General features: G+C 38.0%; 1 protein-coding gene across 1 annotated transcript in view; it reads right to left on the bottom strand.

The window, feature by feature from the left end:
- l(2)gl (LLGL domain-containing protein l(2)gl) overlaps positions 1-18,481 on the bottom strand; it is a 452,154-nt gene that overhangs the window by 165,554 nt on the left and 268,119 nt on the right. Inside the window, exon 17 of the mRNA XM_068228315.1 lies at positions 14,792-15,027. Coding sequence (XP_068084416.1) covers positions 14,792-15,027 — 236 coding nt within the window. The remainder of the gene's footprint in view (positions 1-14,791; positions 15,028-18,481) is intronic.

Raw genomic sequence — 18,481 nt, 5'->3', positions numbered from 1 at the left:
TTTTGTTCAAGTTTGTAAAATTTTAAAGTTGTTGAGAAGGAAATGGTATACAGTAGAGTCTCGATTATCCGACTTAAACGGGACCTGGAGTACGTCGGATCACCGAAAATGTCGGATAATACGGAATAACTTTGAAAATGAACTAAAACGAACAGGAAGGCTATACTGTATTATGTACTATGTTTTACGGGACTCTATTTATTGACTTATTAATTAAATTGTACAGTAGATGCAGTACTCTTTTCTTACTACGCCTGTAACCAGGTGCAGACGTCTTGGCTTGGGCTGCAAGAGTTTTGATGTCAGCATCTTGAAATTCAGCCCAGTCTCAACACAATTAAAAGTCTGATCACCGGTTAATCCTTCAGCAAGAATTATTTCTTGAAATTGTCTTTTAAATTTCACAACATCATCGGATTTAGCTGACAGTTTTTATCCACAGATATTAAACTGCCCAGTATCGTACTGTTTTTTCCACCGATCAAGCCACCCAGCACTAGCAGTAAAATTAGGGTCCCTTTAGTAAACTCCTTCTGGATATACACCGCCATTTCTTGCAGAATGGGGCCAGATATTGATAAGCCCTTTTCCTGGTTTTTAGTGAACCAAAGAAATAGTGCTTCACTTACTTTTTCGTACTCACATTTTTCATTGTTTTTTTACTAATTTTCAGTGCATCACTTGTTGCTCTCGTAGAGCACCACTTTTCAATTTATTCCCTCGTATGTTTCCAGTCACCCACTATAACACGTCCAACACCATAATCTGAAGCCATTTTTTGGAGAGTTTCCCCTTTGTCCAGTCTCTTTAACCCACTCTACTTGTCTTCCACAGAAACAATCACTTTCTTACGTTTACTCGCCATACTCACAGAGGATATGAAATCTATTGTATAACATCCGCACCCAACCAATACTACATTGAACCATCCTATCGCATGACTGCCAGTGCTTGTCCCACAGTCACACCCTCCACACCCCGTGTCCCAGAATTGCATCCACCTAAAGTTCAAATTAAGACTACCAGTGTCGGATAACACGGAGTGTCGGATAAGCGAAGGTCGGTTGAGTGAGACTCTACTGTATTTTTGAAAATGAAGATCTCTGCCTTTCTTGCATGTATGAATCAGCCCAAATCAGTTTCTCCTCTTGGAAATAGTCTGACCTCTTTCCGCTTGAGAGCATATAGGCTTGCATTGTGAAACTACCCAGGCAAATACAAGAACGTCACTTTCATTCTGTATAAAATATGGACAGTTTAGTTTAGTAATGTTTTATTTTACCTGACATAATTAAGGCCTTCAGAACTTCTCTTCCATCTAATCAGGCAATGAAATATACATATATTACATTGTATTACTTTACAATAATTACATTTAATACAAATTAAATCGACACCCCTCTGTGGCTTAGGTGGCAGCGTGCCGGCCTCTCAGCGCTGGGTTCCTTGGTTAAAATCCCGGTCACTCCATGTGAGATTTGTGCTGGACAAAGCGGAGGTGGAACAGGTTTTTCTCGGGCTACTCTGGTTTTCCCTGTCATATTTCATTCCAGAAACACTCTTCAATATCATTTCATTTCATATGTCACTCACTGATCATTGCGCCAGAGGAGTGCGATAGGCTTCGGAAGCCAGCACAATTCCTATTCTTCCCGACTTGGTCGAATGACTGGAAACAGGCTGTGGATTTTCATTTTCACAAATTAAATCAGTAATAATATAAGAATGGTGAGTGATGAGATTAAATTAAGATGAAATAAATTGAGATTAAATTCAGATGGAATAAATTTGATATAATAAAAGGATAAATTCTTAAAACTAATATCCTACATGTAAAAAGGAGGTAGTACATACAATTTAATAACATTTGAAAAACGAAAGACTTTGGGACTAATCTTCTACCAGGACATCCTTGACAATAGAATGGTTGTGAGTAGCAGCATCAAGTTTACAGATGATCCTTATTGGTGCATAAAATGTCTCCAAAGGGCTTCCTTGAAAGTGCAAATAGCGCTTAACCCTCTGATACTTTCGGGAAGGAGGTTCCACTCACGGCAGGCAATTACTGTGAATGATTTATCGTAGATGGCAGTTCTATTGGGAGGTAAAACAAGAATTAAATTAATAGTCGGCGGCGGCTGTAACTTGATCCGAGTATATATAACTTCTTCCTGCATACATTGACCAGTTCAACTCAGTTTTTGGATGTGTTTGCAATGACTAAACAGACCAATCCTGGCATAAAACATATGCCCACACAAATCGCACTGAATGGATGGAGGAGGGTGGGATTGTAACCGACAGAGTTTTCTTGCTTGTCGCTTGGCGTCTTGATGTCTGCGGCGTTCCCTTTCAAAAAAGTTGACAGCGGTAGATGTAGTGTTCGCCATAGTGAACGGTCCACAGCACATTCTTCCCATGTCTGTATATCTATACGAGTTGTCTTCATGATGTGTTTCAGCTGGTCCTTAAAACGCTTAAGAGGGGCTCCATGAGTTCTACTGCCAGAGCAAAGTTCACCAAAAAGAATTTGGTGGGGAAGCCTGGTATCACACATGCGGTGAACATGGCCTAACCATCTCAGCTGATGAGCGATGATTGTTGCCTCAATGCTATTTAGCTGTGCTTTGTAGAAAACTGCCGTGTTGGTTACGGTCCTCCCACTTAATATTCAAGATGAATCTCATTTTCTGTTGGTGGAAGTGCTCAAGTTTTTTGATATCACGGTGATAGAGTCCAAGTTTCACAAGCCATATAGCAGCATGGAAATGATGACAGCTTTGTACACCATGAGTTTGGTATGCAGTTTTAGGTTGATATTCATGAAGACTCTGTGCATTAACCGTCCGAATGCTGCATGAGCAGCCCCAATTCTTTTATCAACGTCTTGTTCGCAGGTACACCGCTTGGAGACGATGCTTCCAAGATATGAAAAGTGATCAATCAGTTCCATTGTTGTCTAAGATGGAGATACTGAACTCAGGAAGAGCCAATCTGAGGCAGGTTGTGCAAGTACCTTCATTTTATTCGCATTTTACCTTCACATTCCCTGAAACGATGATTTAATTTGTATAAAAAAAGTATATCTATGGCGGGACTCGAACTCACGTTGTCGTGGTTCAGAGACAAGTACAAAGACCACTCAGCCACTGCTCCACTTATCGGGGTTGCAACTCTTCAAGTATATAGGTGTTGCATTAGAATCGGGGGATTCATAATTTTTTTGGAAATTATTAGGTTGCAGATCTGACAAGTTTGGGTAAAAGGTATTCGCATTTTAGTGTTCTATCACCTCCATGTTGTCCGACGTGGATCCTGCCTCATGATATTTGTAATTGCTGTTGGAAACTCTAACCTATTTTCAATATCGTCTAGTATCTTGTTCATTATGGCTTTGGTAATTAGAAATATATCTTCTGACAACTCTAGGAAGTAGTTATTTCTTAGTATGGGTCATCCTTTGCATTCTTCAGTTTATAAATAGTCTTCATACAGCAGTAAAACTTCAGACTTACATCTTCTACATGCCTCCATTTTGAAATTTTAGCAATTGTTAAGAGGTTTAACACAGGGCTGCTGCCAGGTTAATTTAACACAAGTATTAATAATTTGTTAGAGTTAACAATCCTTGATGAGACGACCATTTTGTTAAATTATGTGTTAAGTCTCCTTAACAGCAGAGTTAACACTTAACATTCGCTGAAGAAACCGGGCCTGAAAGTGTTAAGTGTGTTGAACCTCAAGTCTGCTAAATATGGAGAATTGAACTTTAGCGACTTTACTATGACAGTTCAAAAAGGTAGTAAAGGAAGTGTACCTGATTATCTCGAATATCTGGAACCTGCAATAAATGAAATATTGCATGTTCCAATCTCCCTTGAAACTCAGAAAATTCTTATATGTATTGCAAGTTACACTACCAAGATAGTCATTGAGAAATTAAATAAACATCGAAACTGTAATGAGTGTCGGGTAATGTAACAGTCCAATGATGAAATGCAGGTGGTATGTGATAGGGACCTTTTTTCATACGCCTAGTTCTCAGAACTAAGTTGAGGGGGACTGAACTGTCCCTCGCCTTTCTTGATTACCTTGTGTTCAAATGTCTATGCACTGTTTCAAATTTTGATAAGCTGTGCATATGAACCTGTAATCATAAAATTAAGTAATCAGCAAGATGCAGTTACAACATTAGGGATTCAGATTTGTGAACTGAATATCAATCACCTGATGTAAAAGCGATAAATGGGAAGAACACCTCACTAGAATTAGCTAAAAAGCTTGCGTGGAAGAGAAAGGGCAGCGTCTGTGGTCATTAACTTGGTGAGAAAGTGAGAACACATAAGCAGTTGAAACTCGGCAACTAACAGTTCCTTCGGTCATCTATCAGGTAGGCCCATTGGGTATATAATTACCTTTTTTTTTAAAATGAATAAGCCCACCTAGTACTCTCTGTTTGTTTATCAAAATAATGTAAACAGTTTAATACCACAGTATGTGCAACATTTAGAGGTAACAGTGTCCATGAAAGCAAGTACATTTTAATTAATTATATTCCTTCCAGTATCATACTGTTATTTATATGTAAATGTTCTGCTTTACAGTTGATGATGATTAATTAGCGCAAAAACATCGCGCCTGGATTCTAGGTTATGCACATCAAAGTTTGATATATACTTTTGTAAAATTATCGTTTTACTTTCAGAAAGTTTTCAGTATTTCATAATTTTTGTTACAAGTGAACTATGTAGTGTGAGTGGAATGTATTTTTATTTTTTTTAAGACTATTGGCGAAGTACTATATAATGTTTTATTTATTATGACCTAACCTGTACTGTTATTTGTAGAGCATAAGATAACGTAATGACCTAACCTGTACTGTGTAAGATTGGTGACGTGCATTTGTAAATAGTAGAATTCTGTTCTATAGTTCCTGGAAAGATCCAGAACGTGACATAACTTTTGTGCAGGGTGTGTTACTTTGTTTGTAATGTATTCTCTAAAATATTTCTGACTGTTCTGGAAATAAGACATTCGCGATCAGGCGTATTCTAGAATGTTAGTCAAAGTTCGCGATCGAAAGTAAGGTTGTGATTGGTGAGTCTAGGTGGCGATAGGGAACTCGTGCACGCTGATTTGCTGCCTCCAAGGCCAGAAATTCCTATATATACACAGTCCAGCCGCTGGCTGTCCGGCCCTGACAGATTGTGATGAAAAGAAAAAATAAGAGTAGAGAATAGTATTGCCAACCTGCGGCGATTTAAAACTATACATATAACCTTGAAAACACTATTATAAATTTACAATGTGCCGTATGATTTTAATATTAAATCATTGAAACCTACACCCCTCGTCGATTTGATATTATTGTTTTAATTAAAGTTATGTTACCACAAAGAATACTAAGAGTTCTGCTAGTGGTAGAATAATCGTCACGGTTTGCAATGCGTGACGTCACTGGCGCGCCAGATTTAAGATTTAACAGCAAGCACCAATCACCGTTCATGTCGCCATGACTCTCTTGTACTGCTAGTGCGGTGATGCCACTTCTTTGAAGAGAAACACGTGGCCTCAGTTGCTCGCTAGCCTGCATGAAGTGTATGCGTTCACTGTGTGTGTAAGCCGTTTGTTTTTGTTATTGTGACATGGCCAGTGGATCATTGGAAACGACTAAGAAAAAAATCAGTTGTTATAAAAGCCAAAGCCGTGAATTTATATACCGACTTCGTGAATATTTTGAGAAAGAGCGTGATTCACAATTAAGTATTTATTTATTTTCCACCTAGTCGATACAATGATTGCTTAAGGCAATTTTAAAGGTCAAAAGTGGTACATGTTTCGTATATTATCAATATCTTCAGCCACATAACACTGTTTAGATGAAAAATATATAAAATTGACAAAGTAATGCTTTAGAGGAAGTGTCCTTAAAATTTTTAATTTTAGGTGGCGATAGGGAACTCGTGCACGCTGATTGGCTGCCTCCAAGGCCAGAAATTCCTATATATACAGTCCAGCCGCTGGCTGTCCGGCCCTGACAGATTGTGATGAAAAGAAAAAATAAGAGTAGAGACAATTTTTAATTTTAAGGACACTTCCTCTAAAGCATTACTTTGTCAATTTTATATATTTTTCATCTAAACAGTGTTATGTGGCTGAAGATGTTGATAATATACGAAACATGTACCACTTTTGACCTTTAAAATTGCCTTAAGCAATCACTGTATCGACTAGGTGGAAAATAAATAAATACTTAATTGTGAATCTATTGAAGTGCGATACGGACCATGAAACTGATTTTATGTAAAGAGCGTGATAACGGTGGGCCTCTTCTTCCTGTTACAAAAGTGGTGGATCGAGTTTGTGACGCTTTAAAAGTAGGTAGGACAACCGTGAAAAGTGTTACGAAAGAAAAGTGTCCAGTGGATCTTAATACACCTTCTGAAGTGCTGCGTACTCCTGAAAAACGAAGACCAAGACATTGTCCCAAGACATCACTAGATGCATTTCAAAAGGATGCGATAAGGCAACATATTTATAGTTATTACAAGAGGAGGGAATTTCCCACGCGTGATAAATTACTTGACTCTTTGAAAGAATCTCGCTTATTCAGTGGAGGAAAGACCAGTTTAAGTAAAATACTGAGAGAACTTGGCTTTCGTTGGAAGAAATTTTCAGGGAGAAAAGCTGCGATGGAGAGAAGTGAAATTGTAGCATGACGAGGCAGATTTTTGAGGGAAATTCTGAAGATTAGTCCTGATAGAGTGGTGTGGTTAGATGAAACGTGGGTAAATGCCGGACATTCTAAAACGGTGGCCTGGACAGATGAAACTGTAGCAGGGACTTTCAAAGCACCTATTGGGAAGGGAAGTAGGCTTATTTTGCTTCATGCAGGTGGCATTAATGGATTTGTTCCGGGAGCTATGCTTCTTTTCAGATCAAAGAGCACTCGTGATTATCACGAAGAAATGAATGGGATAACTTTCACAACGTGGTTTAAAAATTCTTTGCTACCAAACATAAGTCCCAATTCCGTAATTGTTATGGACAATGCCCCCTATCACTCTGTGCAACTAAACAAAGCACCGACAATGAAAGACAGAAAAGATATCATTCTTCAGTGGTTGGTGGGAAATAATGTACCGGGGATATCTGCAGAAATGACAAAGGCGGAGCTGCTACAAAGTGTAAAACTCCATAAGCCTAGATTTTGCACCTATGAAGTGGACTCCATCGCTACGTCTCAGGGTCATAGGGTAATTAGGCTTCCTCCTTACCACTGCCACTTTAATCCAATCGAGTTAATTTGGGCACAAGTTAAAGGATATGTTGCCGAAAATAACAAATCTTTCCGTCTGACTGATGTTGAACGCTTAGTGCACGAGGCAGTCAAACTTGTTACAGCGGATAAGTGGAAAAGTGTTGTGAGTCACACCTGGGAAGATTTACACAAGGCAAAAGAAGCTGATGGAATTGTTGAATGTCGAGTGGAAGAACTTATTATTTCCCTGGATGAGGATGATAGCAGTGACTCCAGTAATATTAGTGACAAGGACGAAGACACCGATATTTTCGGAGAGTGTGGCGAATTCCCTTTGGATTAGTCCCTGTGAGTACATAATTTGTTTCATTTCATTACAATATTTTATTATTTCCACACTACTATTCTATGAGCATGTTGAAGTTTTATTGTAACAGTGACGTTTTTATTGCCACGTTGATACTATTTTCAGGTTTTTTAAATCTGACTTATTAAAATTACGGTGATACTATTCACACAGTTCGGTTTTCATGTTGTTATTTTATATTACGTCTATAGCCTAGTGTTTTTGAGTTACAGTTATTATATTCTCTGAGTGTGCTTAATTTTGACTGCAGTGTTTTGTTATTATCTTTACGCTGTTCTTGGAATGTGCATAACTTCGACTGGAATGTTTTGTTATATTTACGCTGTTTTGGAGTGCAGTTAATTTTAATTGGAACGTTTTATTATTATGATTACACTAGTGTTGGTTTTCAATATATTAGAGGTAATTTTCGCACATTTCCATACGCATTTCCGTCGCATTAACACAGAATCTGATCTACGTATACGTGAAATATTTTAGGTGTGTGTGTTTGTTTATATCGTATGGTTCAAAATCGGCAACACTGTCTGAGAAACGTCAGGGCCGGACAGCCAGCGGCTCGACTGTAGTGAGCGAGGCAGTGTTCGATTCAATTCTGTATCCTGAATTCTGTCGGTCTTGATCTATCTGTCTGCGAGCAGCCTATCTGGTTGACGTCCCCCGGTTTCCGGAATGGCACTCTCCTCGGGTAAGCACTCTTGAATTCCGTTCCTGCTAAAATTTCCGTAATGTTCTGATTTGCTTTTCATAAAGGTGTCTGCTCTAACCTCGCCTAAATTCACCAAATTAGTTACTTATGACGCCTTAGTTTTTCAGCGGGGCTTACCTGTTCGTTTCCGAGGCATTCCCATTTCTTGTTTCACTAAAATATGTAGAATGTAGTTTAATATTATTTCCCTTGGGGTTTGCCTCTGGTAGTTCTGTATCACTTTAGGTACGCTAAGTTTTGGATGACCTTTTTCACATCACTGTATACTGCATTGTACAACTGCATTGGTAAATAGATGTATAGTTGATTTGAAATTTGAATTTACACTGCTACGAAATAAGCTATGTATATCACTGAACTTATAGCTCGTAACTTGGAATTGTATGTGAAAAGTATTTGTAAAATTATTTGGTAAATAATATTCTTCAAATCTAAGGATCACGGCCATTTATTTCGGAATCCGCTATCTAAGCCATGTCCATGCCTTTGGTAGGTTCCCAGCCCTTTTCATCTTCCCGGTTTGTTGAAGATCCGCGTAATGCCAGCTACTGTTCCGAGAAGGTAGTAATTACTTATATTGTGTAGTTTGCTCTTATCTTCCCCTTTTAACTCTGTTTGTGCCTTGTTTGGTGTTACCGCTTGTAGTAGAGGTAACAATTTTCATTGTAGAAAACATGCTTTGATTAAATTTGTACACCATTCTGGGGAGCACAGCACTTACAGATCTTAATCAAAATGCTGTCATAATACAGTATAGAACTGGATACGACAAACAGATATGGCGGCCATTTTTATTTTGCATTAAGGTCTGAGTATTGTAGATGGTCTCCTTGTAAGTCATCATGTGGTCTGTTGTCTATAACCGATGAATTCTAGCACTTTGCATAAAGCAGAAAGTATGCAGATGGCTCTGTAGTCAGATGGTTCAGAAGGGGAAGCTACTTTTTTTAGAAGACATATAATGCCCGCTTTCCATGTTTTGGGAAATATGCTGTCTATTTTAACTAGTGCAGGTAATATCACATCCAGAATAATTCTGATCATCTCTATTCCTTTACTGTCATTTCCTTTCACCATTGACGTTATCCGATTTATAGCAAATCTTGCTTGTGAGTGGGTTGCTGGACAGAAGAAGTAGTTTTCTCTATCTGTTCACATCTTTGCATAATTCCCGTCTAGAACTTTCTGTTTAAGGGCTGCATTTAATGTGTAGTTAGATTAAAAATAATCGTTCAGTTTTTCCAAGGGTATATTTATTTCATTGTCGTCTCGTCCTTTGGTAATGCCAAAACTCTTTACGGATTTCCACAATACAGCTGTTGAAACATTTGGATGAATTAAACTGGGAGCGTGTCGTAGTTTCACGTTTCTAATCTGTTGGGTAGTAGCATTTCTCAGTCTCTTATAGTTAAGTAGATTGTCGGGAGTGCAATGTTTTCCAACTCGTCTATAAGCAGCATCGTGTTCAGACAGTAGTGCTCTAATCTCATCTGAGAGCCAGGGAGGTGGCTTCCGCAAAACTCGAGCCTTCTTTTCAGGGGCATGTCTATCGTACAGCTCAGTCATATGTTGACTGAAAATAGTCACTTTGTCATTTATGTCATTAAGTTTAAATATGTCATGCCATGGCACTGCAACTGCATCTTGTAAAAGTTTATTCTTATCAATTCTTCGTAGATCTCAATATGAAATTAATTTTGGTTTGAATTAGGGTCTTTTAGTAGAATAGGCCATAAATATAGCAGCATGCTGCGATATATCTGGGACACTAATTTGACCGTGGTGAAGAACGAATTCACGTTGGTTAGAGACAATGAGATCAATAAAAGTGTGTGATGTGTAGCATTGAGAGGGAGAAACGTTAAGTTGCAAGCTTTAAAAGAAGTAAAAAGGTGGGTTGTCTGAGGAGAGGTAGGTTCAAGGAGGTTTATGTTGAAGTTGCCCATTATAATTATATTTGAGTAATCAGTGACTAAATCTTGTATTTGAGTATCTAGATCACATAAAAAAACCTGCATTCGGTGGCTTATATACTACACCCAGAAGACATTTTACTTCACTCACAGTTATTTCCAGGAACATGAACTCAGGTTTTCGCTGGTACAGACCTGGAGACCTACAGATTATTTTAGGGCGTAGACTGGTCATAACATATGCGGCATTACCCCCGGAGGGCTTATTTGATCTGTCAAATCTAAGCAGTGTATAACTCGCCAGCTGCAATCTTTCTATTGCTTGGTGTGGTTTTAACGAAGATTCGGAAATTAATATTAGGTGGACTGGGAGGCATAAATAGGGCTTCAATTTCGTCCATTCGCACCTCCGCAAGGAGGCTTTGAGCGTTTATAAGGCAAATCTTTAAAGCATTAATGTACGGAAAAAGCTGGTGGTTAATGATTTCCCTTGTCGACAGGGAATGATACGAAAGCTCAGATGACAACAGATGTGCGTTGCCTGCACAGCTGGTTCCAGGGACATTAGGGGAAGGTGGAGTAAGTGAAAGGTTTTGAGGAACGTTTAGAAGGAAGAGGGGAGCCTGTTCGTTCATCTTAAGTTCATCTAGACGGACTAAGCGCAGTTGAATCCAATTTCTCTACTTTCAATTTATATTTTCTATGTACCTTTTTTTGCTAGTTGCTTTACGTCACATTGACAAAGATAGGTCTTCTGGCGACGATGGGACAGGAAAGGGCTAGGAGTGGGAAGGAAGTGGCCATGGCCTTAATTAAGATACAGCCACAGCATTTGCCTGGTGTGAAAATGGGAAACCACGGAAAATCATCTTCAGAGTGCCGACAGTAGGGTTCAAACCCACTATCTCTCGAATACTGGACACTGGCCCCACTTAAGCGGTTGCAGCTATCGAGCTCGGTTTCTATGTAACTTACGTTGTTCTCAGTTACATTGGAGACGATGGCCATAATGGGAATGGAAATAACAATTTACAGCAATCAATACAATAATGGCAATACAGCAATAATGAAAGTGGAAATAAACACTGCTAGCCTACAGCTACTAACACGGTCTCTTCTCCATTACTACATTATAAGGTAAATATAAAGGTAATTAATGTAAGCTACTTTCTTTTGAGTCTCTACTCTTAAACGTTTGAAAATAATCTGAGCTAAACTGTTGTAACAGTGAATTTTTGAAGAGAACGCTACATTTTCTTAGTGTTTACATCTGAATCACCTCCATTCACTGGATGAAGTGGCACTCAAATGTTCCCCATTGCTTAGGGGTTACGATGTCTTAAAAAACAAACTGTTATACAATCGGGGCAAGGTGATGTGTCAACATTTATCCTGTGAAGTGCCTTATGTACACCACTTTTCCTAATGGTAATATCAGCTGGTAAGTCAATATTTATTTCTGTATCTGGGAGAGGGATATTGTTGTTTTCGACATCCAATGTATTTTCAAAATCTTCTATTATTCTTGTCACTGAATTTTGTAAGGTTGACGCTTGTACATTTTTTTTCCCATTATTTTGCAGGCAACATTTTGTCCTTGTTTATAAAACTGGTACTGAGCTACCTCGTAGTCATAACCTTCTAATTTTTTTTTCATATTGTCTCTTAGCCCTTCTTTTTGGATTATTAGATCTTTGATGATCATATTTATGATTTTTTTGCAGCTTATTAATTTTAAAATACCCGACTGCAGGGTCTCAATAACCAGGTAATTCAGTTAATTGGTCAGTAAAAATCTGCAGACTGTTAGAAGCGAGGGATTCTAACTGATCAACATTCCCGGTTTGCATAATACTAGAGATTTTGTTTTCCCACTCATGCATTACAAGAGCATTTTCGTTTGGGACACCTTCGACTACGGGTTCTACTTGTCCGTCATTGTTGCTATTCCTAGTGGTTTGGATAATGGAATTATAATTACAGGGCGTTATGTTGTTGATGGCATATTGCATAGATATTTTATTTCTCCTGTTTTGAGGGTTCTCAGCTTTACTGATGTGAATTTTAACACCTAAAGATGATTTGGATAGATTAGTACAAATAGGGTATAGTAATTATAATCTAGTATTAGTTTTGATAGACTGAAGAACTTGACAAGAAGAAGAACTTAACTATGTATATATGAAAACATATTTCAAGCCACAGCAAAGCACTGATAACATTTTAGCTATTAATTTATGTAGAACAGACTTTCTGAAATTTAACCAGATGCGGGAATATATATCCTAACCTCTGATATCAGTGATGCACACTGCCGTATCTTGAGAAGTATTAGTACCTAGTATTGAAATTAAGCGATTGTTTACTTAAGTCTTTATTTCTAACAAGTTAACAACTGCTACCGGCCACATGGTTTTAACTTATTGCAAAAATCCTGTTCTCTCTTCTTGTTTTAAACTTGAATTATAAGCTTGCTTACACCAATCGGAGTCATGAGTCCTTGGGTATTGGTAATAGACTTTGACAGCGCCTTTGAATGTCAGTGAGAGTGCTCACTAATGGATATAGTGGGAAAACGATGCAGAAGATGATCTACTGCATTCAATATAAACATTGGAGTGTATAAATACTGATAACAAAAAATAATACTAAAACACTCATAATTATGGATGAATCAGTGAAAGAGTTCACGTAACTGAAGGATAGTATACAGATTAATGTAGAAATTTTCAAGGCGCATTAAAAAGAAATGTTGTTACAATGAGGTTCTCACTATTTGCCATACTTGCTGTACCGGGCGGTACACCTCTACACCGCACATTTAAATCTTGCGCCAATTAGAACTCCTCTACTGGAGAAACACTGAACTTGGAACTAGACCTACTTGAACTTTTACTCAGAAGATGTCACTACCTTAATTTTGTGATGGTGAAGTTTCCAGTACCGTGTGTATTTCAACTTGTTTTTGTTTCCCATTCATCAAGAAATTTGGACATTCTCTCATAGAGGTCACTACAAAAAACTATGATCACGCACCCGGGTGCGAAGTGAAGGAACTTTATTTGAAGAAATTTTGTATTCATAAGTTTGTTCTTTACTAAATTATGTTTGTTCATTTTTAGGGTTGGCAATATTGACCTTTTCTTTCCACCAGTTTTGAATTCAGCCAATCCCTAATTTCTGTAATTAATTTTCAGCCTATCACAGTCTTCTTCTTCAATTTTGTGTGTAACTTTTTCATCTACCAATAAAATTGAAAGGGTGTGGCTTAATTATTCATGAAAGGTCTCGAACTTTCCCCGAGGGTTTATAAACTGCGGATTTTCACGTCTCTTGGCCATTTGATCAACATCTAACTGAGTGTGTGTATGTGAAGCAGGAGGTGGGTGGTGCCTCTTTCATCAGGCAGTAGTTCTTCAGCAAGGTAATGGCCGTTAACATGTTTATTTCTTGCTAGCTCAGCAGTTTAACCCGCGGGAAAGGTCCGAAACTTCTACCATGTAACCTACTTTTCTAAAAATGTAATTTTCTGCCGGCTTATGTAAAAACTTCATAAAATCTGCAACTGTAATTCGGGGATAGAGAGTGATTTACCCTCTCGAGCTCCCGTTCATATTGGTTTGAGATGACTACGTTTTGTAACTGGTTTTCTTCCTTTCTGTAATGTCTTAAATTATTCTTATACGAGTCACCTCCATAGTTTGGGAATAGCCCCTGTTTCATCGGCCTAGTGCCTTTTAGGTTTTAAGAATGCATATTTAGGAGTGCAAGTACACACATCCATTCAACTTGGTGTTCCGGGCCAGTTACTTAACCTGTTCTTTCTCTGCTAAGGCTCAGTAGGTTGGGTACGAGATACCCCCGTTTCATTTGTGTAAGTTGTGCCTTGATGGCAAGTAATTGTAAAGTCTGATATTGCCTTGAATAGGCTTGAAAAAACTGAGAGCGTGTCAGCTCTTTTCTAGTGTTGTAAGAATGCCTCTGGGAGGCCTGACATTGTAAAGTGGGAGCAAATGCTCCATGTTATTAGGGGATTTCTGCCCTTGAACAAATTTGGGCGTTGAGCTATGAGCTCGAAATTGTAAAACTAGGGGCCTGTAGCCCAAGAGAGTTAAAATTCTTGGATCCTTCTACATTTTGTTTTCAGATTGCTATGTCTTTGTAATTTCCCTAAAGTGAAAAGCTGTCAAATTTGTATTGTTTTCTGGAAAATATAACCTTTGTTAAAATTTTAAATTAACTTTGACTCTGTAGTCAGACCCATTCATCCCGGCACCTTCTTTCACCTCTGCTGTTCCACAGATATCCCGGAACACTTGCTATAGCTAACTTCTACTCTCTTTTATTTACTTTTACCTAACTTAGCTACTCTCACTAGCAAAATGTAATTGTTATTCACACTCTGAATTATGACAGCCATGGACAATCTTTGACTTAGCAAGAATCCAATTAGCCAAAAATGATTGAGAACCACTGGTCTAACTGTAAAAATGTACCTATATCTATACTGAACATTCTCAGCCAAAAACTACAAGACATACTTGATATCCTCTCTTCTAATAACAGCTGCATTTAGTTGACGCCGTAACTCGGGAACACTCAGCACAATACAGTCCCCGAGGTTGGTTAAACAAAGAAGACAACTCTCAATGTGCTGAGCAGCAACATCTGGCCTCGAAGTTGTGAACTGAGAAAAACCAACTCGTCTCACCCGAGAACCTTCATGTGCTGTTAGCTTGAACTTGCAGAAGGGTTTGAGGCTTGGCAAGGTGAATATCTAAAGAGACACACATACAAAACTTTGACATATTTCTGTTGAAGAGTTCAAACACAATATTAAATTACAAGTTAAAAACAAAAACAAAAAAACAAAAAAAAAACACCTTCCAAACGAAACATCCACCCTTACACTCAGTTAGGGTTACATCATCTACATCATCCTGAATGGATTTGCTGAACTGGTCTTCCTGGGGGTTAATAGTTAAAATCAGCTTTACACATATAACCACAGTTTAACAAAACTTATTTACAGGGAAGAAAGATGGAAGCGTTCTGTTTTCAGAAGAAATATTGGAAAAGAAAAAGAATGGCTATGAAAGCTACAAAAATCTAAGTTGTGCAAGTTGAACAAGGGAGGGGCGAGAAGAGCCTCACATAAATGGGGACAAAATTAGAAACTGATAGGTATCCTGTTGATATCAATGATCCACTTTACTGTAATGGGAAGAATGTACTGTAATGGGAAGAACGCCTAGTTACCTTCCTTCAAGCGTATTGTGGATTTCACTAGTACACTGGAGGATTATGACTTGATATGAAATTGTAGAAACCAACTTCAAAATCCGTTTGCTTTTAGCAGTGTGACTTACAAGTCTCAACTACAACCAGTAAATTTATAACTGAATCAAAATAAAGATGTTTTGATGTTATTTTGACTAGAAATGTGTTTGTCAATAATAAGCATGATAAAGTATTTGTAATGATCAACAAGCTGAACAAACTTGGTTTCTAACAAGCATTGCTCAGAATGTTCAGCAATTATTTCTTGAACGAACAGAACAAGTGAAATAGGAAGACCGGGTAAAAAAATTAAGAGGAATTATAAAGAATTGGAGAAGAACGGACTTTGTTGCAAATCATTAGGAAGAGAAAAATGAATTGGATTGGACATTGTATGAGGAGGGACTCTTTACTGAAAGAAGGAATAAAAGAAACGGTGAAATGCAAAAGAAGAGGATGGAAAAGATATCATATACTAGACAACATCAAAGGAAAGAAATATTTCGAGATGAAAAACTTGGCTATGGACAGACAAAAGTGGAAGAGGTTTATCCCATGACAGGACCTGTCATAAGGCAGAATACCAGAATAAATGACTTCTCTGACAGAAAACAGAACACCATCTATTATTTATTTATTTATTTATTTATTTATTTATTTATTTATTGACTTTAGCAGTGGCGAAGTTAGGCCCCGTGGCCCTCTCTTACACTTAACCACATAATCTACAGATAATACATATATAAAAGAAATGTACTATTCTATCATAAAATCAAAGATAAGCTAAAAATTACCGATTTGGACAACATATGATGAAGAAAGAAAGCAGAGTTCAACAAATAAAATAGAATAAAATTCGGAGCATATATATAATGAGAAAGAGACAAAGTCATAATGAAAAAATGAGATAAACTGGAAAAAATAAGCAATGCATAAAGAGAACACAATAAGTAATAAAGTAAATGGAAATATAAGTATGGCCATAAAAGTGATCTATGTACATGAGTAAGAAGCTAAATATTATGCACATTACACTATAATAATAATAACCAAAATTACACAACCTATCATACGTCATCATACACACGAAACAATCAGCGGTATTCAACAGGTAATCTCTACATGCAGTCTTAAATTTCGATATTGAGTTTGAGTTCCTGACAGCAGCTGGGAGTGAATTCCAAAGTCGTGACCCAGCCACAACGAAGGATCTGTTATATATTGAGGAGTGGTTGACGGGAATAGCGAGGGAAGTGCCAGATCTAGTGTTACAATTATGGAATGAGGATAATAAATGGATTTTAAAGAGATGTATTTGGGTAGATTTTCCTTCTGAGTTCGATATATCAACGTAAGTACGTAGAATTTCCGTCGCCTCACGGGTTCCAGCCAGGAAATGTGTAGCTAGGCGTTATGTGAGCATCGTAACTCAAGTTAAAAACAAATCGAAGACCACAGTTCAATGCTCATTGAAGTTTCATAGTTTGTTCACGGGTTGCATCAATGAGGACAATGTCGCAGTAGTCAAGTATTGGTAGTATCAAAGTTTGGAGTAATTTTATCTTCACGTCTTGTGGCAAAATGTCCTTATGTCATTTCAGAGGGTGTAGCGTAGCGTACATCTTTCTACATGTATTTCTTACGTGTGCATACCAGTCAAGAGTTTCAGTCAGGGTCATACCTAGGTTCTTCACTTCCTTACTGAACGGGATTACGGTGGCATTTAATGTCACCGGAGGAATAGCATAATTTTTATACATGATGTTTAATAATTTCTGAGAACCGATAATAATTGTTTGAGCTGTTTGGGGGTTGAGGAGGAGAGAGTTTTCACTGGCGTACACACCGAGTTGTTGAAGGTCGGAGTTAATATTTCTTATTGCATTCGATATATCATTTATATTAACGTGGCTGTAAATTTGGAGGTCGTCGGCAAAGAGGTGATATGTATTATACTTTATTTTAGAGGAGATATCATTTATATAGAGGACAAACAAAAGGGGACCAAGAACAGAGCCTTGGGGGGTTCCTGCCTTCCGGAGCCGCCACTGAGAAGCAGTATCTTGTGCTGAAACACGTTGCATACGATCTGTAAGATATGCGGTGAAAAATTTTAAAGCAACATTACCGAAAAACGTTTTGAGCTTCATCAGCAATGTCTGGATGTTTATCGTGTCAAAAGCACTGCTGAAGTCAAGGAGTGTGAGTATTGTCACTTGTCTTTTGTCCATTGCTTGTCTGATGTTCTCAGTCACTTTGAGTAAGGCAGTGGCTGTGCTATGACCCTTCTTGAAGCCAGATTACAGGGGGTCAAGAAGAGAGTGAGCCTGAAGGTATTCCAATATTTGCGCATATACCAACTGTTCTAATGCTTTGGAGAGAGCAGAGAGAATCGAAATGGGACGGTAATCGGATAGGAGTTTTGAACCTGGGTTTTTAGGAAGTGGAATTACATTGGCGTACTACCAAATTGTCGGCAATGTGCCGTTTTTGAGACAGTAATTAAAAATATGGGTGAGAATGGCTAGAATAGTGCCAATAATATTATGTATGAAAGTAATAGGAATTTCATCGACACCGCTTGCTTTGGATTTAATAGAATACAAGACTTTCTTAACTTCATTAGTGCTGACGACACGAAAGGCAAAGCAGGGGTGATTTTGTGGGACAGGTGCTGGGATGTTATTTACGTGTGGTCTGTTAAGAGGATTAGACTGAGCTCTCTCTTCTGTGGAATACTCATTTAAATCGTCGACTGGAATGTCAGGTACCTGAAGCTGTTAATGTGTTTTTCTTATGCCCATGGCTCGGAGATGCCTCCAGGCACTAGCCGTATTTAGGTTACTTACTGATTCGCAAACATACTTAAATTAAAGATTACAGATGATTTGTTTAGTTGTATTCCTAATTATTCTATATTGTTCATAGTCATTTGCGTCCCGAGTACGTTT

The sequence above is a fragment of the Anabrus simplex genome, chromosome 6 (genome assembly GCF_040414725.1).
Source record: "Anabrus simplex isolate iqAnaSimp1 chromosome 6, ASM4041472v1, whole genome shotgun sequence".
Taxonomy (NCBI): Eukaryota; Metazoa; Arthropoda; class Insecta; order Orthoptera; family Tettigoniidae; genus Anabrus; species Anabrus simplex.
This window is presented reverse-complemented; position numbering and strand designations above follow the sequence as displayed.